Source organism: Pinus tabuliformis, chromosome 3_2 (assembly GCF_031772625.1).
Source record: "Pinus tabuliformis cultivar Carrire ecotype Pingquan chromosome 3_2, CPIR1, whole genome shotgun sequence".
Taxonomy (NCBI): Eukaryota; Viridiplantae; Streptophyta; class Pinopsida; order Pinales; family Pinaceae; genus Pinus; species Pinus tabuliformis.
Genome location: NC_142302.1, coordinates 491,432,340 through 491,458,364, shown reverse-complemented (window position 1 = coordinate 491,458,364; position 26,025 = coordinate 491,432,340). Strand labels below are relative to the sequence as shown.

The window sequence follows — 26,025 nt, the reverse complement described above, 5'->3', positions numbered from 1 at the left end:
GAGCAATAATTGAGCATGGATACAAGGTCAAGACTTGGGTTAAGGCCCTCTTAGTCCCTCAGGTCCCCTTTCTTCCACTTCCTTAGACTCATAGACCCCTTTTCTCTTGGAATTCCTTGCTTACCGCCTATTAATGGAATTTATATACATTTATAATGTAATGGAATTTATATGATATTTATAATGTAGATTCTTACAACTCAATGTTACTTGGGAGCGGGAGCGGAAGCGGGGAGCGGGAGCGGAAGCGAGAGCGGGAGCGACCATTTTCAGAAGCTCCCGGTTTGGGAGCGAATCCCGGAGCGATTTTTTAAAAATATATATATATTTTATATTTTTTAATTTTTGATACATATATGTCAACAAAAACATGTAGAATGATGAATTAGATATAAAAAACATAAAAAAGCATAGATTGAACCATATAACAACAATCATCTAGAAGTTATAATCTTCATCAACCACGTCCGCAAGTTAGTAACATAGTAACATACAACATATTGAGTCTCATGATTCATCAATCTTAAAGTTTCAAGCTTTCAAAATTCAATATATAACATTTATCATCATTGATCACCAAAGTTGTACTTGTAAGCTAAGTGTAACCATTACAACAAATAATATCTAACATGAAATGAAATGTTATAAAATGAAATGAAATGAAACAACTTTCAACTTTCATGAAGCATCATATTCATAATTCATTACTAATGAGTTATAATTGCCAACTTCAAACTTAAATTGTCATATATTGTTTAAAAAAATATCATAATAAATATGAAAGAGTCAATAGTTATAAAAGCTACTAGAAACTAGAAAAGAGAAGTAAATCTATTATCTATTTCTTATGCTTGGGCCTCTTGCCACCACGAGAAATGTCTAATTTTTTAGTCTTGTTGCAAAATCAGGATCTTTGTCATTAATATCACCCTCCAAGCATTAATATCCAGAGGTATCTTTGTCATTACCTTTGTATCTGTATAGGGATCTTTGTCATTAATATCACCCTCTAAGCATTAACATAAGATAGAAAAAGCATAGCATGTCAAGTCAAGATTTTGTTTGAGTGATGCGTACATTTTTAGAAGGGTCATGATAGAGGAGTTCGACAACCAATGTCACTAACATCAAGGTACATAGAGGGATTGGTACTCTTGATTAAATATGAGTTCCATACCCTAATACATGACAAAATTCAATGGAAACATTGCAATCCCCCAATCCTGAAATCCTGAAAAACTGATAAGTCTGCTGGATTTTGAATGAAATCTAAAATTCTACTTTCTCCATATGAAATCCAATGAGGACGAAACCACTCTCAAACATCCTGAGTCATTTCATGGTAATGTTAAAAATTTAAGTAAAAGGATGAAAATGAAAATTAAAGAAAATGTCACTTTTACTTTAAGAATTTAACATTACCATGAATAGCATATCAATACTAGGGCCTAGACTTGATCATTAAGTTGTCCCACTCAAAAACTATTTGTTTCTTTCAAAAAAAATTGCATTTCGAACATTACTACAAAAAAAAAATGCAAAAAAGGCAAAACGCTCCCGAAAAAGCAAGGAGCGAAATTTTTTTAGGGAGCGCGCTCCCAAAATCGCTCCCTTTTCGGGAGCGCGCTCCCGACCCGCTCCCGAGTCGCTCCCGCCCGGAGCGTGGATCGGGAGCGAGGGGGTGGGGGCGCTCCCCCGCAACACTGTTACAACTCAATTAGCATACTTTACTCATTCCACGTGTCCAAGCTTACAGCCATTTCAACTTTACATATACATATTTTGGAACAAACAGTTCCATCATGAAACAGAGTTACATCAATTTAAAAAGATTTCAAGGAATTCCCTTCCTCCAAAAAAAACCAAAATGTTAAAAAATTCTAATAAACGTCATACTTTACTATTCCACATGTGTCCAAGCTTACAGCCATTTCAACTTTCCATATACATATTTTGGAACAAATAGTTCCATCATGAAACGGAGTTACATCAATTTATTTTAACAAGATTTCAAGGGATTCCCTTCCTCCAGATAAAAAAAATCTAACATTGATCATATGCCCGTGATAAAACACTATTTTGCTAGTTACCATAAACAAAATATTACTTTCCAAGTTACCACAAAGAATTTAAAAAGTAATGCTTTATCCTGCTCTAACGGCACTTGTTTTTAACATTGTCCACAGCAAACTATGCTCTTTCAGACAATTAGTACGACAGTATAAAGCTTATTGTGGTCCTGCTGCAAGAATCTCTTCAGTAAGCCTACTACTGTTGCCAATTTTATAACCTGTGAATTTCTTAAAATTGCTCCTAAAGAGACCTGCCAACTTTTGCAGGGTTTCCTGATAAGCCTTCTTGTCAGACCACTGCAAAAAAGAGTACAAATCCTCAGCGTGTTTACATATTTTAAAACTATGGGACCCAATAAAAGGAAATTATAGATTTTATGACCATACTAACATCTGAATGACGATCGAAGAAAATAAAACAATGGAGAATGTGGAGCCGTACTTCAAAAACCAACATCACAACATACCGTGTTCTCAGGGTGCAGTATCTCTGACGGAATGCCCTCAACAACATCTGGAACATGCAGGCCAAAAACAGGCGTTTCTGTATAGTTTGCATTCAACAAACTGCCATTGTTTATAGCATCTACGATTCTGCGCGTATAAGCAAGCTTGATTCTCTGTCCTACACCATAGCTGCATCATAATTTGTCAAAATTAGGAATGACCCACCATATATTGTAATAAAATAAGTCCCAATCAAACCAATTAGTTACAAACAATATTTTCCCTATAAGATTAGCTTAAATGTATCACAGTACCTCCCACCAGACCAACCAGTGTTAACCAGCCATGCTGTTGTACCATGCTTTTGCATCTTCTCTGCCAGCATTTCTGCATATTTGGCTGGATGCAGCATGAGAAATGCAGCTCCAAAACAGGCGGAGAATGTTGCTCGTGGCTCCTTGACTCCTTCTTCAGTGCCTGCTACCTGAAATTATGAAAAAGTTCATAAACACAAGCGATCTCAAGAAGACTGAAAAGGGAATCATACGTATAAACCCAGTCAATCTTACCAAGGCAGTGTAACCACTGATGAAGTGATACATGGTTTGGGTCAATGTCAGCTTGCTAACTGGCGGTAGAACACCAAACGCATCACATGCTAGTAGAATGACATTCTTAGGGTGAGGCCCAACACATGGAATCTTTGCATTTTGAATGTACTCTATGGGATATGATGCCCTTGTATTCTCTGCAATTTAAAGAAACGTCAAAGGGAAGATTACCGTAACAAAACATCCAAAAACATAAATATTATCTTTAATAGTTCTAGAACCATAATAATTTGGCAATTCTGAAATTTGCACCAAAAATATTTAGACTATATTAGATTATAGCACCAATTGAAGAGAACATCACAAGCCTGTTTTTATTGGTTGAATAATCTTTTCATGTGAAGTTTGAACTTTGAACTGATGAGAAAGTCAAAATGGTTAATGATTGATTGTCATTTTAGTTGCATTTATGACCACATTAATGAAGAATCTCAAGTTGCAAAAATGATACCAGTGATGGATTTGTCTGAGTAATCCACCTCCCTTGTATGCATATCAAATACAACATTCTCCAATACTGCCACAAAATCAAACAAAACACTTATTTTCATAGATAAATACAATCTAAAGAGCTATGCATGAACTCAATGGCACTTGAATCCTGAAATACAAGTAATATCACCAGGCTTAAATTAGCAAACAAAGAATGGTGTACCCACTGGTTCCAAATTTGATTGCATTCCAGATGTCAGGCTCTTTCTCCTTTGAAAGGTCAATACACTTTGCATAGCACCCTCCTTCAATATTTGAGATGCCATTGTCACTCCAGCAATGTTCGTCATCTCCAATCAAATATCGGTTTGGGTCTGTTGATAGTGTGGTCTTTCCAGTTCCTTCACATAGCCAAGCTTTGTCATTACCCACTCCACCAAAACATAAAAATAAATAAAACAGGGATCCATAAAAATAACTTCGAATAGCTGCCAGAATTTGAAACCTGCAATACCTGATAGTCCAAAGAATAGATTCACATCTCCTTCATTTCCCATATTGCAGCCAGAATGAAGAGATAAAATTCCTTTCTTGGGCATTAGGTAATGCATCAGACTGAATAAGCCCTTCTTCATTTCCCCAGCATATTGGGTTCCAAGAATTACCATTTCTTTTCTGGTAAGATTTAAATCAACGGTGGTGGTAGAATTCATATAATGAGTGAATCGATTGCATGGAAATTGCCCTGCATTATAAATGGTGAAGTCTGGAGTCCCAAAGTTCTCTAGCTCTTCAGGAGTAGGACGTATGCACCTATCAAAAACCAAAGAAAATGTTACTACACAAGAACTTCCTTTAGAGGTAATGCCTTCTTTGAAGGTAATGACACCACCTGTAATATATATGAACTTGAAGCACTTGAAACATTATAAAAAAATAAAAAAAAATTGATGCCACCATCAAAACATCCAAGTGGAAAACAATAGACTGATAAAATGAAAAAGAAAAAACTCATACTAGAGAATGAACCCACACTACTGAAATATGTAGCTGACTTACATGTTATGCATGAAGAGGGAATGATATGCTCGTGCTGAAATGATGCGCACTTTGAGCCGATGGTCTGAATCCCAGTTCAAGAATTGATCATTCACAAAAACCTGCATATAAGGAAAATGTTAATATGATCACAGTTTATCTTTCGAAGTTGGTGAAATTATACTGAATTCTTGAAAGCTATATAAAATGAACCTAGATGCTCTCCCCACATATACTCATGCAATTAGGCAGATGCAATGAATCATTTTACTTGTATAAATGATTTTAGCACCCTGATGAGCCAGGCATGGTCAAACGATCATCAGGATGCACTAGTCACAACATGCTTAGGATTTCAATCTTTTTTAATTCATCATGTTGGTGCAAAAGATAGGCCCTAGTGCTAGTAGCAACCTCTCCTGCCAGTCAGGAGATGTAACACAGATTTTGTTGAATAAACATGAACTGTCAGCATACCTTATCTAGTGATGTCAAGAAATCCACTGCCCTTTCTCGGTTGACAAGGAATGTGTGCTCATCCATTTCAATGTTTGGTGAGCCTCTGTTAAAAAGAGAAATGTAGAGGGTCAATGATTGAAACAAAAAACAATGAAAATTCAATTCTCAGAGAATCTTTACTTTCATTCATTCCTGTATTAACGGTACATGGCAAGACCAAATACTGCTGATCCAATACACATTCCATATGGACAGATTTTCTTTGTCATTAACCTTCAATCTAATGCCTCTGTTTATGTAATGTTTTCTGATCTCCCATATTAGTATTAGGCGCAGTCGTTTCTTTCCAGGGAGAGTTTCTTCCTCTTTTATATATGCTCCTATTAAACTAGCAAAGTTCTTAAGATCTAATAAAATATCAGAAAGTTCAGCTGCTTCTACATTGTTCCGTTGGTTTTCATTGGAAGTTTGGCTCTATATATAATTGGCTCTGCAGAAAAAATTAGTTATCTGTTGCAGTTTATTGCAGATGAAAGAGGTATCGAGTTTGTTATGGGAAATAGGAGCATATTCTCAGCTAATGATGCATCAGTTTGGCATCAAAGAGACAAATATGGCTAAGCGAGGCTTTCGTTTTGGTTGGAAGGAAAGCAAGAAGACAGATTGATAGTGCCAGAAGTTATATGTATTATGGATGAAGAGTCTTATAGAAGGTGCCATTCAGAAGAGATTAAGGAATGATGATTCTGAAGACGAAGAAGTCAATGTTGGCATTAATCAGACTTGAGCACTTGACCCAATGGAGAGGCTCATAGGAACTATATCAAAACATGAAGCCCCAATGAAGTTTGCCATCTAAGAGTTTCAGGGAAATTTGAACCCAGATGCATTGATAGATTTGGTTCTAGAGCTTAAGCAATCAATTTGAATTTTGGCATGGAGAACATAGCAAAAGACGTTCCAATAGAGTGAATTATGAAAGTTGAAACCCAAAGCTTTATGTTGGGATCACTTGCATAACAATCAGGTGAGTCACGGTGACAAGAAAATTAGAATATGGGAAAATTTTATGAAGAGGATGAAAGCCAAATCCCTACCCTTGGACTATCATTAGGCCTTGTTTAGGCAATCACAAAATTTAGAGGAAAGGACTAGTTAGTGCACAAGTCTATAAAGCATTTTTTCAAACTACAAATGAGTACCTATATGCACAAAGGACCCACCAAAACCAGATACGAGTTATATTTTCGGATCCAAGATGAGATGGCAGATGTTAAACTACATTCTATAGACGGGGCCTTTTAGCATGCATTGAAAGCAGAAGGAAAACGTAATAGAAGCAAAGGAAAAATGACGAATAGGAGAGGGACTAGCATAAATTTTAGAGATAAAAGAGACATGTCTAGATCGGCCAGAGGAAAAGATCAAAATGAAACAAGAAAAGATCATATTAATGGAGAATCTTGACAAGAAAATCAAAGGCACAATGATAAGAGGACAGAGTTTTGGAGACTATAGGAGGCCCTTAATTTTATATATTTGTGATGGACATAAAGCCACCAATTGTCAGTAAAATGTGAGAAACAATAACAAGAATTTGGTTCCACAAGAGGAAGAACCACCAGCGGCAGGAGTTGAAATGAAACAAGCGAGAACTTAAAGTTACAAATGAATTGAAGGAAAAAAAAATGCATCTAAACCATTAGTAAATGTTGGAGACATTGTGTAAAGCCATTATAGACAATGGGATTCAAATAACTTGGTGAGCAAAAATATCCAAATGGTCCCAAAATCGAACCTGGACTACTTTCCAGTTCAAATCCATATAAAAATTCATGGCTACAGAAATGCCGTAACTTTCTGGTGATCAATCTTTCTTTGTCTATTTTAATACTGTTTGTTACTTAGCAGAACATGGCAATTTGACACGATGGATTTTCTGTTATTAATCATGCTCTTCAGCTAGAAGGAATTTCGATGGACCATGAAGGATGAAGAAGTGTGCTCCCTTTTCCAAAAGAGGAGAAAACGGTTAACAAACAACATGTGCAAGCAGAAGTGAACAAATGGTTAGAAGGGTTTGCAGACCTGAGCCTTGTTAGCACCTAATAAGGGAGGTAGTATGTATCGATTGTAGAGCATTAAATAAAAGGCCAATTAAATAGTGTTATCCATTACCTGAACCTCTAATGTATGATATGTTGGACTCTCTGTTTGCTGCCAAATTGGCACCAAGAATTGATCCAGAGTGGGTGTCATCAAATTAGAATCAAGGACAGCAATGAATGGAAGGCCGGATTTAAAACCAGACACGGGATAGTATGAATGGCTTGTGATGCCATTTGGACACTGAAATGCTCTTGGGACATCTCTGAGGATGATGAACAGGTTCTTAGGGAGTATATTGGTATGTTTATGCCTGTGGAGGAACATGTACGACATTTGAAGATGGTTTTTGAGGATTAGTAATGAATTCAGAAAATAGTGAATTTTGCAAAGACGAGTTAGATCGCTTTTGAGGATTATTAATGAATTTAGAAAAGTGACTTATGTAAAAACGAGTTAGTGTTCCTTGCATTTACCCTATCTTTCAAAGTCTTTGATCATGGATATCAACAAGGTGAAAACAATACTTCACAAACCCACACTGCAAAGCAATATAGAGGTGCCATGAAAACTAGATCATTAAAAATTTAGTGGCATATATGCACTGTTGATTGAATGAACGCAGAGAAAGGTACTTGTTTGGACAAAGGCAGTTGCGACGAAGAATTCAGTTGCTAAAGAAGGTAATTAAAACTCCAGTTTTGACTCAATCTGATTTTGACAAAAGTCTTTGTGTTGAATGTGTCGGCCCTTTCTCAAGAGTTTGAGAATCAAAATGCATTCTAACGGAAATGAAAAGGGAAAATTTATATCCTTACGCTTCCCACCAAAGCTCATTTGCAGTTAATTCATCGTTAACAACACGTTTGTCTTTAGGAGATCTTCCAGTCCTTGCACCAGAAAGAGTTGCTAAGGCCCCAGTTGATGTCACGAAAGATCCTTCTTCATGGAGAGCAAATTCATATAGCTCTGGAAAAAAACCAAAAAATATGAGCAAATACATTAAACTCCTAAACAGTAACTATGAATTTAACAAAAAGAACATATAAATTTCTATGATCTTCAATGAAACCAAAAATAAAAGCCAGTTTTGTTTCATGCGGCTCCAACCAAGTCCATATAAAGATGGGGACTCTAAGCACAAACGAATATCAGCAAATACATTAAACTCCTAAACAGTAACTATGAATTTGACAAAAAGAACATATAAATTTCTATGATCTTCAATGAAACCAAAAATAAAAGCCAATTTTGTTCCATGCGTCTCCAACCAAGTCCAAATAAAGATGGGGACTCTAAGCACAAACGGAGTAAAGCTTGTACGCAAGTTTTGATATATCAAGAAAGCTCCTATGGAGTTATCATCTTGCTCGATCATTAATATTACCTTTGGACTTCTATTCAATATTCCACCAAGTTTTGGCAACACAAGGATGTGGAGATGTGGGGACAGATCTCAAGGAGTTGAGAGATCTCTTTAATTTCATGGAATGTTTTTTAGGGTGGTGGGGTCTTAGAAACATTGGACCTTATCTCAAATATTAAAATTCTAAAAGATTTAACAAATTTCAAATTAAAAAGAAATAAAAGACATTCCTTTTATAGATAATTAATTAGAGATTTATAAAATAACAACATCTATGATCTAATTGGCATTTGCAAAATTTGCAAATCATTGCATTTCTCAACATAAAACATCAAGTCCAAACCAAAATGGAATCCAATATCTCATATAATTACATCCATCATCGTTTAAATACTTAACAGTTAGACAAAAAAATAACAAAGACAAGAAAATGGAACAAGGCTCAAACCTCTAGTCATGCTCAATCAGCCTCTGTTTGGTGTTTTGCATCTATGTGCCATGAGAAATAACAAACACCAGCGGGAATGTGAAAATAGCTTATCCCTAGTTAAATCTAAATGGTGTTTTAACTTTTTCAGCCAAAAGAATAATGAAAACTTAGATTGATGCTTCTCCAAGTGTTCACAAATAGAATGCTTACTGGATATGAAATAAACTTGGGATATGGTAGAAAACCCTTGTTTTGCACACTTTTCTACTGTTGAAAGGTTGTTTTTCATAAAAACCCCACTTCAACCTCTTTAATTTACTCAAACTAGCATTTTGAATGCGTGAAACAACAAAATATAAGATTTAGATGGGTTAGGTAGAGAAGAACAGGGAAAGTAAGGGTGGTGGGCCCTTCGCCTATCTTCAAAGAGAAAAAGATTACATTTTCTGTTACTTTTATTTTACATGTTTTATGAGAATGCTCCTAGTAGGGGGATTTCCAGAGTACCACCAATCATCAGGAGCATTCCATTTCTGCAAGAGGCATTCCCAAGTACTGGAAGTGAACAAGAGATGACATGGCACATTTCCAATAAAGTAATCAAGTCTGAGCAACATGGGCAAAGCAAGAGATGTGATCCCCAAACCCACAGACATGTACCCATGGAACACATTGCCATTACTTCCCAGTGGTTTATGAGACATTACTCAAACCAAATTGTCAATCCAGAAACTGGCTTTAGGTTGCAAGTCCTCATTGTTAAAGTGACGTTTCTAACGTCTTCCTATTCTACATTAAAACACCATCTCTAAAACAAATGCATAAACTAAGACAGCGTCATGCATCCTCTACTCATTTAAAAGACGGCTTTTCCAAGAAAAATTTAAGATAACTGGCAAGTTTACAAATAATTATAACAATTCATAAATTAAGCAAGTTGGATTGCCTTTATCCTTGTCAGCCATTCCGAGTGATTTATGATTCATCATTATTTATTGTAAATATATCAAATTAGTATGGATCCTTTAGCAAGCTAATAAAGAATTTTTCTTCCTAAGAATTGTGTGCATTTGCACTCTGTATTCTTGGGCTTCAACTTCTCCTAATATGCATAGCTGATACTTTCAACCAAAGGATCATTGATCTCAAATATCCACCTCTCGTCATGTGGTTTGTATCGATCCGATCATATCTGTTACAGGTGGCCTACGAAAAGGACTATCAGCAGTCAATTAATTTTGAATTAAGCATATAAGCAGAGCAACAAACCTGCTGCAGAGAGATTATATAGAACAGCAGTACTTTTGAGGTCAACATCGTCTGGAAGAGTAGACGGAACTTCAACGTGCTTCGCAGCGTGATCAATAGCAATGGCTTTGAGCCTTTGAACTCCCTTTCGGAGGTCCTTGGTTACTAGCTTAGGCCCATTTCTCCCTGAAAAGGGGGCTAATGTCGAACTGCAAAACAAATGAAGTAATATCGATCAGTGTGTTTTATATGGATGATAGGGTTTAATGTTGGACTGCAATTCAAAAGGGGGATAACCATCAAAGAACATATGTTTGCTTATTAAGCATTTATGTTCTTACCAGAGATAGTTTGAGAGATCCACACAAACATATCACGTAATTAGGTGTGAAGTTATAAATGTATATCCATATGCAGATCTGTGATAATGTATGTTCAATGAGGGTTCATCTCTTCAGAAACACAAATGCAAAGATGAACTTATGGGCTATTACTGTTGGCTTTCCTTTCTGGTGACAGCATACTGTTCACTCACCACTAAAGTGATTTTGTTGGATACTTTTAGAGAAGGTGATTTGTAGAGTGGCATAAATCTTGTAAGTGGCTAAATTGTGATCATCTAAAACTCGCAAGAGGGGGACTGATGTGGAACTCCTGAGCCACTGTAAAAATGTGGATGCCTCATAAACATGGGGATACCTAATAAACCTGGAGTTACCTTAAGTCCTGAAACTTGTGAATGCATGTTCATATCTACGATAGTATTCCCCATTGAGCTTTGTGTATGGATATCTGTGACCATTGTAATTATCCACGGCTATAGAATAAAATGTGTTGGATTGTTATAAAAGCAAACACAAGAACTGTATGATCCAAATTCAATGGGAATGAGAGAAAACCACACACCTTATGGAGATTAATTTATGGTTTTCGCTAGCAACGCGTAGAGAGGACTTGAAGTACTTCCTCTGCAAAAGGAAAAGTTCATCAATTGACTTAGCCGACAGAGGAGTAGCAGAATCATCATGGCAGATGTCGGGAGATTTGTTCAGCGCAAAACCATTGGTCATGCCCATCATTTCCGCCATTACAGAAACCGAAAACCAACCGCAACTCTGTACTAGGAATTTCTAAAATTCAATTTGGGCACAACAAAGATAGGCCTTTTTCTGGTCTGGATTTGATCGCAAAAACAGAACGAGTCCACTACACAAGAAAACCCATAGAAAGTAGGTTGCAGAAATTGCATGCACAGGACACAAAGACAAAAGGAATTTATAGTAGTACAGGCCTTTATCCTAAATACTGAGAAGAAATCGGAAGTCAAGAAGGTTCGCGCGATCATCGTTTTGGTCTGCGGTATTACGTCCATCGTTTCGCTATAGTTGGTTCGAATTTGCAATGCGGTACCAGGGCTATTTGAATTTGATAACTGGTATTTTGAGTGCGGTATTTTTTCAAAACAAATGGCCCCTTGGACGTTACTGCCGCCGAATCTATGGGCTATACGGCAAAAAATGCTGAATTAGGAACTATTGGTGGTGGTCCGGGCCATATGGATATAAAATAATGAATGATTTTCCATCGTTTCAGGGTGCAACAGACAACAAGTATGCCATATCCGCTTCCACTGGCATTAATCTCTACCTTTGATCTACGAACCCTAGTGGCATGATATCAGTTGCAAATGAGATCCTGCTCATGACATCATTGCGTAAAACAGAAGATGGAAGCAGGAAAGCCCTATTTCCAACCCCATAACAAAGTAAATGCGCCTTGACATCGGCTCGATATAATACGATATAACACCCCATCGGTTCGATATAACACCATATAACACCCCGTTGTGATGAGAGAAAAAAAAGCGCATTTACTTTGTTATGAGGTTGAAATTTATTTTTTTGTTATGGGGTTGAAAATAAGGCTTTCCATGGACGCATGTTGAGGCCGGTGTTAATATCAGAATTATATAAATTTTCTGTTCATAAATTAAATTTTATCATTTTTATTATTTTAATAATTATTACATTTAATATATATATATTATATATAATTATAATTATAATTTTTAATTTAATGTAAATGTGTTTAGTTATTTAATATATTATTTTTTTTTACAAAGTATTAAGTTATTTGAAAAAAATTGTATTGTTTTTAAATTTCGACCTTCTCAATATTTTTTCCTTTATTTCCAATTCAGCCACTCTATTTTAACATGCAATTATAAGTTGTAATGCAACACTTTAGTTATTTAATATATTATTTTTCTTTTTCCTTAGGTTGTTTTTAAAAAGTTTAATTGTTTTTAAATTTTGATTTTTTTTATATTTTTTTTGTTTCCAATTTAGTGGGCAACTATAAGATGTAATGGAACTTTTGTTTATGATAATAATAATAATGTCATTGTGGACCTAAACATTAAATTGGTGTATGAAAATCTTTTATTATATAAACAAAAGTTTTTTATGTCAATAATGATGATTAAAAAACAAACGAAAAACCTTTATTTTTCATTATTTAAAAGTGCAACAAATATGCCTCATTCATTTCCACTTGTATTATTCTCTATTTTTTAAGGATCTAAAAACCCTAGTCGCATGATCCGAGTGGCAAATGATCATTATGTTCCTAAAATTGGTAATTGTCAAGGCCTCAAGTTGACGAGCACCCGCAAAGGCGACTCGGAGGTGGACTATATGGACCTGCGATCCGGTTCACCTTCACCGTGCGAAGGACGGGTGAGGAGCTCGTGCGAAATGCAAATTGAACGAGCCAAGGGCGAGTTTATATGATGTTGGGCGAGTTGAGAGGGCGGTCCCACGAGTTGGGTGGGCCGACCCTCCACTCGGGTGAAGGCAACATGTTGAACGAGTCGGCTTGGGCATTGGGCGTGGGTCAGCCGGGTGACATAACCCGCCACCCACCCGTATATATTAGTGGACGGTTTGTGGAGGCAAATCATCATTCGATCAACACGAGTTCAAACAAGGAGTTCTGCGGTGCGTGGATGAGCCCGCACAACAGACAGAACTCGGTTGAAAAACTCTTTAAGAAAAGTTGGGTGAAAAACTCGGGTGAGAAACTCGAGCGAAAACTCGAGTGAAAAACTCGTGTAGGAAACTCGTGCAGAAAACTCGGGCGAGGTCGTGAGGCAGAACTCGGGCGAGGTCATTCAGGCAGAACTCGGGCAAGGTCGTTTAGGCAGAACTCGGCCAAGGTCGTCGGGCAAACCGGGTGAGGTCATTCGGGCAAGCCGGGTGAGGTCATCGGGCGACCCGGGTGAAGTCGTTCGGGCGAGCCGAGTGAAGTCGTGTGGCGACCCGGGTGAGGTCGTTCGGGCAAACCGGGTGAAGTCGTGTGGCGACTCGGGTGAACGAGTTTGGGTGAACGGGTGAACGAGTGGACGTGCGGACGGGCGGCCGAGCGAGGGCATGCCGTGCACGCCAAAAGGAAGAATCGTGCGGACGGGCAACTTGGGTAGGGCGCGCCGTGCACGACAAAACAGTGGAAACGGTGAAGTGTTGGAGTTGTGAACGGAGGTGTGACTCGTGCGAAGGCGCCCGTGTGTGGCAACTTGGTTACGACGAGGCGCGCCGAAGTTGGGCAAACAACACGATCGTGTGACGAGGTGAACGAAGGGTTGGTGAGTCGTGCGGCGACCGTGCGGAGGCGCTGATGCGCTGGGCAACCGAGTTTGCCGAAGTTGAAAATTGGCTAAGTGTTGTTGAAAATGCAACAAGATGATGGAGCATAGTGAAAAGAAGTCGCCTTCACTAAGTGGGCCCGCAGGCTATTTTTGGCGCAAAGTCTATTTTTAGACTATGTCTATTTTTAGACATATGGATCATGGTCTATGAGTTGCAGGATGTTATTTATGGATGATTGGTCATGTTGGTAAAAATAGATGGACCTCTATTTTTAGACATATGGGCGGAGTCTATTTTTAGACTGCCAGTCCAAAAATAGAACAGTCGAATATTATTAGCTCTTAATAATATTTGGATTATAAACATTATCTTATCCTCTTGCAGCACTTCAGTTTGAGCTACGGATGTGGCACATGCAACTACCAGAAGGAAATACGCTTTTCCTATGGGTTAGTTGAGCTATTGCATGATGGACTTCAGTTAGAACTCAAGTGATTGAGTTTGGTGGAGTTGATTGAGGAGTTGATGGAGTTGTGTTCAGTTTGACTTAGTTGAACTAGTTGTATTTAGTCTAACTGCCAAATACACTAGTGATGAGTGATGTGAATTAATTATTAATTAATTCACTAATTATTAACTCATAAATCAACTAAAGAATACATCAGTTAACTCAGTGCATGGACAGTTCAGTGGAGACAAGTGTTAGAGGTGGGTGAAAGGGTGAGACTACTATCATTTGTGACTATAGTTGTGCATGAGATTTGCACAATCATTGATTGAGATTGCCAATGAGGATTGCGTAGTACAAGCCAAAGGGAATTCGAACTTGGATCTGATTAATTCTCAACTTGGATTGCGCAGTAGAGGCAGGCAAACAGTGGAGGAGATTTGAACCCGTGACTTGTTCAGATCTGAGCTAGTTTTGTGTGTAGCATGTGGAGATAGTACTGAGTACTTGTGAGGAGTATTGTACTATGTATTGTTACATGTTCTCTATCATTATAATATACAGATAGTTGGGGGTTTTCAGCTATATGCTTTCCCCATTACATATTGTGTTGATATGTGTGATTGATGTTTCAATGTGCGCATGCGATTGTTTTTTTAATTTCGCAAATTGATGATCAATGGTAGAGGAGGTTATGTATTATGCATGCATTCTGCAAATAGTGTATAATCAGGATAATCTCTGTGAATAAGTGTTATATTATTCAAATTTCTACATGGTATCAGAGCAAGGTTGATCATCAGATCTATTATTCAGAAAGTGATTACATTTTATTTCTTCAAGCAGAGTCTGTAATCGGGACAGGTAGCCTCTGGATTCATCCTTCTTTTGGAAGGTGAGATATCCAGTAAATGCCCATACAGTGAATCTCTATACGAGAAATAATTTGTTCTCACGAATTTTAGATCAGAAGCGGTTGAGTTTTGAGCTGGTGGAATTCAAATTTGCAACAGTGTTTTCTTGGTGTCGAAGTTGAAATGTCTTTCAACGGATTGCGATTGGAGTATGCCCTTGAAGGCATCTCGAATTATATTGCATGGAAAGACAGGATGGAGGCGGTGTTAGATGACAATGGGTTGAAGGAGTTCATAGATGTTGAGGTCCCAAAGCCCACTGATGCTACTCAAGTTGAGGCTTGGCAAAAGAAGACAACAAAGTGTCGAAGGATTATGTTGGAGAGCGTGAAGGATCACATTGTATCCAGCCTACATGGAAAGGCTTCTCCATACTTGATGTGGAAAGCGTTGACATATTTATTCCAAAGAAAAAGCTACCAGAGGAAGTTGGCGCTCAAGGATAAGCTCAGAAACATTAAGTGTGAGAAAGGAGACAGTATGCCCAAGTATCTCACGAAGTTCACCCAATGTCGGGATGAGCTGGGAAGTGTGGGGGTGACTGTCAATGATGAGGACTTGGTGAGCTTGGCTCTCCTTGGTCTTCCGAAGAGTTTGCATTCCTATCAGGACTCTGTTAATGGTCGGGAGAAATTGCCAGGATGGGAGAGACTTTGGTCTGATCTTGTGCAAGAGGAGATCAGGTGGAATACCAGGGACGGGTCTTCATCAAAGGCATCTGATGAAGAAAATTGCGCTTTGACTGCCAAAGCAAAGAAGGGGAAGAACAAGAAAGCTTCTCATTCCGGTGTGAAAGGCAAGAAGCAGGACATGTCCAAGGTGAAGTGCTTTCAATGTCACCAGCACAGACATTATGCCACAAATTGTCCGCAGAAGAAGAAAAATAAGCAAGCTGCTGGATCTGCAGCAGGAGAGGCCTTAGCCTCGCAGTTTGAGCCGGATTTTTCGCTGATCGCATGCTTGGTATCAAGTGTGATGGGATCGGTATGGTTCTTGGACAGTGGTGCATCTTTTCACATGACAAGAGATCGAGATTTGTTTTCTGATCTGGATGAGAAAGATCTTGGAGTGCACATCGAGATGGGCGATGATGGTAGATACAATGTGACCGGTATCGGTACCATTTCCTTTGAGAGGGAGTCTGGTAAACCCTTCGTATTGAAGGAAGTGATTCATGTTCCAGGATTGAAGAATAATCTTATCTCTGTGCCGATGTTAGAAGACAAGGGATATGATGTTGTCTTCAGTGAGGGAAAGGCTTTCCTGCGCAGTAAGAGAATTGGAGAAACCCGGAAGATAGGGTTCGAGTCAAGAACCTTTATCAATTGCATGTAGATGGCTGCGCAGCAATGGCATGCAAGGTAGAAGGATTGGTGAACCGAGATGATGGCGAGCTGTGGCACCGGAGATTGGGCCACCTTCACCATGGAGCCTTGAAGATACTGCAGCAGATTTCTACTGGGCTTCCTAAACGCACTCTTGCACAATCAGATCAGTGCAAGGGGTGTACTTTGGGAAAATTTGTGAAAACCACCTTTCACGAGAAGGATAGTCGCGCCACGACGATCCTTGAGATAATTCACACAGACGTGTGTGGACCTTTCTCAGTAGCTTCGACAACAAAGCACAAGTACTATGTGATCTTTGTTGATGATTTCTCTCGAAAGTGTTGGATCTTCTTCATGCAGAAGAAGAGTGAGACATACTCAAAGTTCTGTGAGTTCAAAGCACTGGTCGAGAAGGAATCGGGGAAGAAGGTGAAGGCTCTTAGGAGTGACAATGGTGGTGAATTCATCTCTGGCGAGTTAAAGGACTTCTGCATCGCAAAAGGGATTCGAAGAGAGCTCATAGCTCCCCATAACCCACAGCAGAACGGGGTTGCTGAGCGGAAGAACAGAACGGGGTTGCTGAGCGGAAGAACGGAACGATCGTGGGTGTTGCACGGGCGATGTTGCATGATCAGGGCCTACCCCTTCACTTGTGGGCGGAGGCATGCAATACTGCAGTATATGTGCAGAACCGTTGTCCTCACAAGATACTTGGCATGAGTACACCCAAGGAGGCTTATTCTGGTAAGAGGCCTGATATTTCCCATTTGAGGATTTTTGGTTCTCCTGTTTACATGCATGTGACGAAGGATGCCAGGAAGAAGCTGGAGCCGACCGTAGAGGTTGGGATATTTGTGGGGTACACTGATACACCCCACAACTATCGTGTGTATTTTCCAGACAGTCGCAAGACTGTTGTGCGACGGGATATCAAATTTCAGGAGGAGAAAGCCATGAAGTGTTCGCTTGAGAGGGAGCCACACTTGCATGCAGATGAGGAGCTATTAGTTCCTAAGGATGAGCTTCAGGATGTGGATCAGCCACAAGATGAAGTTCATGGAGTGGAAGAGACCACTCATGTAGCGCCAACCATCAGAGGGCGAAAGCGCACTACAGAAGCTGAGCGACTGGCTCAAGATGCAGAGAAGGTTGTAGGACCACCTACAGCACAGCGCAGACAGAGACAGTCACCTGATCGGTACACTGGATACATGGCTCTTGTGAGCAAATGTGTCGTGACTGAGCCGTCCTCGGAAGCTATGGAGGATCCCGCATGGGTATATGCCATGGTGGAAGAGTATGATTCGATTGTCAGAAATAGTGCATGGGAGATTGTCCCAAGACCGGAGGGGAAATCAGTGGTGGGTTCGAGATGGATCTACAAAGTGAAGCAGGTAGCTGACGAGAGTGTGGAGAAGTACAAGGCAAGATTTGTTGCCCGAGGCTTCTCACAGATAGAGGGGATCGATTATGAGGAGACCTTTGCACCTGTCGCAAGGTATTCTTCCATACGGACGATTCTTGCTCTCTCAGCGCAGATGGGGTGGTGTTACAGGGAAAAGTGTCTATGCAGAACTGCTAATCCCACTAAGGTGTGGTAGCTACCTTAGAAACAAACACAGTAAAACTACTTTCGTTTTCCTTTATGAAAGATAGATGAGAGAAGAATAAAGGAGACCAACCTCTGTCTTGCGCTTGGTTCCTTGCTCGATTCCTCTCTCTTCTGCTACTTGCTTCCTTGTATACCCAGCTTCACAGAGTACCTGTAGAATTAAAGCAGCATAACACTATACGAGAACATGGATCTATTATCATAAACAATCTAGGATCAGATGTAAATTGACCATACAAATGCACAAAACATAGATTACACAAGAGTATGGAGGAAAAACTTGAATAGCTTTATTGATAATCAAGAAAGAGCCAAGAGAGTTACAACCAGTTGTTCTGACCCAGCATCATCCTCTCAGCAAGTAAGCCCTTCTTCACCTCATACAAAGCTTAGATCACCCAACACTATGATGTTGCCTCAAGAAACCAACAGCAATTCCTTACAAGATGCAAAATTCCAGCCTCTCGATCTCTGGGATGAGGGATCCATATATAGATATCTGTAAGGGAGATGAGTCAGCTTGTGATTTGATTAGTGTCTTCCCTCTGATAGTTCTTGCTTCCACTTGGAGATTGATGATCTCTTACTCATCCTTGGTCGAATTCAGAAAGGCAAGTGTCACAGGAGAAGTTTCTGGAAGATTCCATGCTTCTCCACCTCGCGGATTGACACTGCCATTTGTCTCTTCTCGCCCATCGCACCCCATAGAAGGGTTTTTTGAAATGCAATGCACCCACTGAGTGTACTTAGGTGAGATGCAACGCACTTTGCCTATGGAGCAGGTGAAATGATCCTGTTTTGACCAGTTCTGAGTGGTTTTTCATGGAGAACTTCCGGGAGAAGCTGTAATCAGTTGACCTTGTTCCTTTAGGGGTTGGAACAACACTTGTAGGGACTTAGGAGCCCTTGGTTTATGGACATTTTATGCTTGGGGCTGCAGTGCCCAAAAATGTCTATAACAGTTGCCCCCTAATGCATGAGGTCGTTAATCTTTTTGATGTCGGGTGAAATGCTTTATCATGAGGATCCGAAGTTCTTTCAAGCTGGGAGGAGACCTGTAATAAGATACAATACAATACATTATCTTCATAATATTTTCATGATCTAGTTGAGGTGGGCATTCCCATGCTCATCTTTATAATTTCGTTTTCATGTACATAGGGCAGACAATCGTCTGAGTGTAGACTGATGATTATGGTAGAGCCATCATCCCTTTGATTGGATGATTATCTGTGTAGCAACGATGTACATTTGATGTCTTTATTTTCCTGAATATATATCGCAGCCCGGATGGATGAAACTAGATCCAGGGTCTTCAATCTCGTTCGATCTTCACTCAAAGTACAAGTCGATCCATGTGAGAGATGCTCTGGAGTCGAACATGGAAAGACATCGCCTGATTACCAGCCAATGATGTAAGCTGTTAACAGGCACAGAGGAATCACCAATAATGATAATGATCCTCAAGGTACTGCAGTACAATTCACGTGGTGTGAATAAAGGTCTTGGCGTCGAACACCACGCAAAATCTTTCGGTCGAAGGTCATTGATGTAAACCTGTCGCCGGAAGTGAGAAACTTGCCATTGAGGCATGCAAGCTTCAAAGTACTGAAAGGGGTGTTCCTAGATCGACTTCTTGGATAATGAGCTGATGTCGACAAGAAGCAATCCGTCATAGGAGGGCCTTAATGAATCCCACATCAATGACACGGAACGGAGCAAATGATTTTAATGGAGGTGAAAACGGTCTGGTGATATAAGGTTCAGGGTGGCGGTCATGAAAGAATGGAGCGTAAATGTATTGCAGCGGGTGAGACACAGGTGAATTCTCTGAGTGACTTCTCTTGAACATACCGGCGACACTGACATGATGGATTGGTAGCATTAACCCAAAATGTGGATGGTGTGATGTGACCATGGTGATGTGACCGGTGAATGAAACAACCCAACCCGACTTGGATGCGGAGTGAAAGTGTCATGTTCAAGAGCGACTTGCTACCAACAAAGTTTCTTCAAGTTTTCTTCCCAATTTTTCCCCAGTCATTACTGACCAGTACCTCTTTATTTTTGTCAAGCTTGAGGAGGATAACATATGCTTGTTCTATAATTTGCCCTTCGGGCAAACCCATCGCTATGTTTTAACGAGCCTAGCGATAGTGAAACTCGTTCTTGTCTGCTATGGACAAGTTTGTTGCTATTAGGTTTTAACGAGTTTAATGACAAAGATAACTCGGTCCTTTTCAATTTTAGAGAGTCTGAAAAGGGACGTAAAGGAAACTCCAAAAATCCTTTTTCGTCATCTAATCCCTTAGGTCCGAAAAAGTATAAAACAATACAGAAGGGATGAATTTTCGATACTTTTAACGAGCCGAACAAAACAAGCTCTCTATCTTTTTGTGTAATAATCCCTTAGGTCCAAAAAGATTAAAATCTAGAGGAGGGATAGCACTTCTGGTCACTTTAACGAGCTGGAGAGGCCAATGGCTTGACAATATTTTTATATTTTATGAGTCAGCTGAAAAGAGCTTAAAGGAGACTCGTCTTTGAGGAACGAGTGAAAAAATTGGGTAGCATCTGATTCCAGGTAAGGTTTGGAATTTTCCAATCACGACAGTGTTACAAGGATGGCTAACAGGATCACTCTTCGCAGTTGTTCCTCAAAAGGGGTAAACAATCAAATGGAGGTGAATGATCGGCCAATACAGAGTGGAGGTGATGATGAGAACACGACCAAGGCTTTAAAGGCTGAAGTACTACATTCACGACGGTTATTTACCGGAAATTGGTTCATTTTTTATTGAGCTTAAACGCTGGGGGAAACATTTGCTCATTGCTTATGTTTATTTTTTAACGAGCATGAAGTCCGCGTTAAAACTGCTCGATCCAGTCGTGTAATAGGGATGTCTCATCTAAGATGCCATTTTTCATAAGCTTAAACCTCGCTCCTGATCCTTTCTTTATGCAAGTTAGGAAACAACCAATCCTACGAGTTTAAAGGGTTAGAGGACCTACAAATTTAAAAAATAAATGGTCGCTCTTCGCTTGCACGCCAAAAGGTTTGCATGCCCCCAGGTATAAAATAGAGTTTCAAGGTCACCCTTCAACCTACCGACAAAACATTTGTTTTATCGGGAAAGGTTTACCTCTTTCAGGTTACCAAAGATTGTTTTATCTGCACCGCAAACAAAACACTTCTTCGGCGATGCCTACCGAAATAGACAAAGGCAAGTGGTGCAGACGCCTCCACCCACATAACTTTGACAAGGGAATCTTATTCCAGTCCAACCCCCTTTTCCAATCACGGACGGGAGTGTCAGACTAGTCATATATCTCTCGCGGAAACCTATCCTATACCTGAAGTTTTCCTGCCGAAGCAGACCAGGGTGCATGCCCCCTGGGTTTCAGTCATGTCCTCTGAATCACTCGCGCTCATCAGGAGGACAGACTGGGGATTGATGAGACATTCCTTGCGTGAAAAGACCATTTAGGGATGGTATATGACTATTTGCTATGCGTGAACCGAGGAATGAAAGCTGGTCTACGAGCTTGACTCGTGCGGAAAACACATTACTCTAAAGAGTGATGAGACAATTGCTCCCATGCAATAAATATAGTCTCGTCCAAGGAGTAGATTATAATCTAGGGGTCCTTGGACTACCATTACGTTCATTTGAACGGTTTTCCCTCTCAATGTTATGGGCACATTGGGAAGGATCCCTAATGGTCGACTGGTTCCTTTGTCAAAGCCTGTTAGATTTCTCATCTCAGGCAAAAGCGATGGCGAACCAAGCGCTTTCCAAGCAGTTGAGGAAATGATACTCACAGAAGCCCCTTCATCTATGATGGTACCGGCCATAACCATTCTATATACTTGAGCAATGATTCGGAATGGTATACTAGCCGATAAACGGGGTCTGCCTAGCTGATTCCAGTCGAAGGAAACAACTAGGTTGCTTGGAGGTGGGACTGAATAGACGGCCGGGTACGACTCTAACGAACTTCCTTCCTGCGGTAAAGGAATGGATAAATTTCTCCCATGTTCATCGGAATCTGTGCTTACGAAAAGAATTTGGACGGTGTCATCCTTGTTCTCTTCGGTGACTGTATCACCTGAAGATGGAACCTCTGAAGGCAAGATCGGGTCAACTGCCGCCTCGACCTTTTGACTTTCGTCTGGTATGGGTTCAAATGGTTTATCTTCAATGATAGATGCTTCGGCCGACCACCTGGGCGGGTCAGCCGGATTTTCAACTAGCGACGGACTCAGCAAGAGTTTCTTATATTCAGGAGGAAGTCGTAACGGTGAAACCGGACGATCGTCCAAAACTCTTTTAGCCTCGTCTAATAAGGGACAACATTGGACGGCGTGATCACCTTCACACAGTTTACAAGGAAATTTGCACTTTCCTTTTTGTCCAGGGACTTCACTTTCACTAGTCGACGATGTATTTTCAACATGATCATCAGAGGTTGATGACACCGGGTTGTGCAAACGAGGAGACCAGTCCCTTAAGATCTGAGGGATGCAGGGACAATCTCTATGATAGTGGTCTCCTTTGCAAATGACACATGGCGATTTAGGCCTGGTCGGTGCAATGTGTGGATTTTCGCTAGACGACGCTTGGTTGCCCCTTTTCGCCTTTGGCTCCTTCTTCTTCTTCTCTTTCTTCTTCTTTTCCTTCTTCTTCTCAGGTACTTGATTTTTGGCTTTACCAGCCTCATCAAGCGAAGAGGAAGGAGGAGAGGAAGAATTGGACGAAGTAGAGGGTTGGGGGATAACTCTGGAATTGTCTAGTTGTTGACTCAATTGTTCAGGAATTGCAGTGTTCTAAACGATGGAGGTTGAGAAAAGCCATACGGGCAAGCCAATCGTCAATCCTGGAAGTGACAATGTGGCCATGTGGGGTGCACCAACATCTCCCCAAGAGGAGAAGGGACTAGGATTTCCTCCAAGGGGAACTCCTTGGTTGGTGGACTCCATTCTCTCAACCTAAGACCAACGTAGGAAAGGTGGTGATTATTCCATTTAAAATAAATTTTAGACGCTTTGACACAACTTGTTTTTTCAATTTTAAAGAGTCGAGAAAAAACAAAAGATGACTCTAGTCGCCTTCGATTTTTAATGAGCATGAAGTGACAAGTGCTCAGATGGACCTTTTCCGTTAAGGAGTCTGAAAAGGAACGAAAGGGACTGCTCTGGTAATCTAGGCAGAGGGATTACCAAACCAATCGCAAAACTGCAGAATACTTTTTACGGTACGGTAGTCAATCTTCCCGAATGCTGTGTTCAGTGCATTGCGATTGATAGGGCGGCAGACACGGCTTCCTATGGATAAAGGATTAAGCCTATTGTGGTCTCCCAAAATATACTCGACGGTACGTGGGAGCACAAGTCTGTACTGACACTTATCATCTCAAAGTGGAGGAATCACCCAACCAACAGTGAGAACAACAGTTACCAGGCTTTACGACGCCGGAATACGTCTCTAGCCTAGACTTCTAGATGTTGTGCGTTAGGTTCCAAAGCGTTGTTAGATTCATTAAATTTATTTTATAGTTGATCTTGCTTAAGAATTTTGCCTTTCAGGTTCACCGCATGATGTAGATGTACAATTCCTAAAATGCAATCTAAGATGATAAACAATCTTTTATCTTCTTTGTGCAATGAAAATCCTAGCTACTAAGGAAAGAAAGACAGAATTCTTTCAACAAAGAGCAAAGAGCACACACTATATGCACTGTCCTAAATCAAACCAATCAAACAGTCTAAATGCAAATGCACATGCATGTATTTGTTTTCAGCCTTCTTAATATATGAATGATAAAAAGAAAGCTAATGCGCAAATCTGAATTACTTTTCAAGCGACAATTACTAACAAGTTTCTTTTCAAAATCAAAATGAAGACAATGACAACACTTTGCAATTTGGAAATGAAGACTTGCTTTCGACACTAGAAAAACTACTAATTCAGATCAAATACAATAGTAACAGGGTAATCGACTATCAAGAGCAATCAGACTCTCTTCTATGACTGAAAACGACACTTGCGACACTTTCAAATCAAGAAACGACAGTACAATTACGTTACTTTTTTGCAAAGGAGAACTGAAAATGACTCAACAAATACACAAAAACATTTACAGTTCTTTGCACAATGGAGGCGGAATATCAGCAAGGAAAGGGGTTTCAAACAGAGGTGTACTAACTACAGGCAGCAAAATTCTTGAATAGATCTGAAAAGAGTGAACAGAAACCAAAATTCAGGAACAATGCCTAGTCTGATCAGCGCACCTGTAACACAGTGAATTTGAAATGCAGCGCACCTACTACACTCGGGAAGTGCGCTGAATTTCAGATTCACAAAATAGAGAGTGCGCTGGGCTAGGGACGAGACTTTGCTTGGGTTCCGGGTCACAGTTTGCAGTTCAGTTCAGGGATTTTGGCCGAGCAAGTGGTAATCAGTAAATCAACAACAGGGGTAGATCTAAGGAGGTTACTAGAGCCACCACAAGGGCAATTAGAGAGTTTGTAAATCAGTTGTTTAATTCATAAACAAAACTCGGAGATTAACTGAAGTAGCATTTATCTACTTTGCATTTGCATAGCAAATGCAGTTCGAAAGCTACCTGGCTCAACTTTAGGCTCTGTCTGTAAGTTTATAAAATAAACAAATGTAGATAAACAAACAACCTAGTCGCTCCCCAGCGGAGTCGCCATTTTGTTACAGGGAAAAGTGTCTATGCAGAACTGCTAATCCCACTAAGGTGTGGTAGCTACCTTAGAAACAAACAAAGTAAAACTACTTTCGTTTTCCTTTATGAAAGATAGATGAGAGAAGAATAAAGGAGACCAACCTCTGTCTTGCGCTTGGTTCCTTGCTCGATTCCTCTCTCTTCTGATAGTCCTTTGCTACTTGCTTCCTTGTATACCCAGCTTCACAGAGTACCTGTAGAATTAAAGCAACATAACACTATACGAGAACATGGATCTATTATCATAAACAATCTAGGATCAGATGTAAATTGACCATACAAATGCACAAAACATAGATTACACAAGAGTATGGAGGAAAAACTTGAATAGCTTTATTGATAATCAAGAAAGAGCCAAGAGAGTTACAACCATTTGTTCTGACCCAGCATCATCCTCTCAGCAAGTAAGCCCTTCTTCACCTCATACAAAGCTTAGATCACCCAACACTATGATGTTGCCTCAAGAAACCAACAACAATTCCTTACAAGACGCAAAATTCCAGCCTCTGGATCTCTGGGATGAGGGATCCATATATAGATATCTGTAAGGGAGATGAGTCAGATTGTGATTTGATTAGTGTCTTCCCTTTGATAGTTCTTGCTTCCACTTGGAGATTGATGATCTCTTACTCATCCTTGGTCGAATTCAGAAAGGCAAGTGTCACAGGAGAAGTTTCTGGAAGATTCCATGCTTCTCCACCTCGCGGATTGACACTGCCATTTGTCTCTTCTCGCCCATCGCAACCCATAGAAGGGCTTTTTGAAATGCAACGCACCCACTGAGTGTACTTAGGTGAGATGCAACGCACTTTGCCTATGGAGCAGGTGAAATGATCCTGTTTTGACCAGTTCTGAGTGGTTTTTCATGGAGAACTTCCGGGAGAAGCTGTAATCAGTTGACCTTGTTCCTTTAGGGGTTGGAACAACACTTTTAGGGACTTAGGAGCCCTTGGTTTATGGACATTTTATGCTTGGGGTTTCAGTGCCCAAAAATGTCTATAACAAGCGGCACATCCATCAGATGGATGTGAAGACTGCGTTCCTCAACGGAGTCATTGAGGAGGAGGTGTACATAGAGCAGCCCGAAGGTTTAGATATTTTCAGCAGCGAGTCG

The 26,025-nt window shown here is 40.0% G+C and overlaps 1 protein-coding gene across 1 annotated transcript; it reads right to left on the bottom strand.

The window, feature by feature from the left end:
• Window positions 1-1,868: 1,868 nt before the first annotated feature.
• LOC149181436 (phosphoenolpyruvate carboxykinase (ATP)-like) lies at window positions 1,869-12,008 on the bottom strand. The gene is made up of 12 exons (XM_089416615.1): window positions 11,116-12,008; window positions 10,231-10,418; window positions 7,984-8,134; window positions 5,078-5,162; window positions 4,622-4,722; window positions 4,077-4,375; window positions 3,790-3,963; window positions 3,582-3,647; window positions 3,089-3,267; window positions 2,834-3,003; window positions 2,540-2,708; window positions 1,869-2,369 (listed from the first exon to the last, which is right to left on the bottom strand). Exons 1-12 carry the CDS (start codon window positions 11,295-11,297, stop codon window positions 2,229-2,231), a joined length of 1,905 nt encoding a protein of 634 aa, XP_089272741.1. The 5' UTR covers window positions 11,298-12,008; the 3' UTR covers window positions 1,869-2,228.
• Between the last annotated feature and the right edge of the window lie 14,017 nt (window positions 12,009-26,025).

Excerpts from the sequence above, each read along its gene's own strand:
- LOC149181436 (XM_089416615.1), bottom strand. The coding sequence starts at position 11,297 with ATGGCGGAAATGATGGGCATGACCAATGGTTTTGCGCTGAACAAATCT. Across the intron at positions 3,964-4,076 it reads TCTATTCTTTGGACTATCAG|GAACTGGAAAGACCACACTA; the intron begins GTATTGCAGGTT and ends GGCTATGTGAAG. Across the intron at positions 3,004-3,088 it reads TCAGTGGTTACACTGCCTTG|GTAGCAGGCACTGAAGAAGG; the intron begins GTAAGATTGACT and ends TCATAATTTCAG.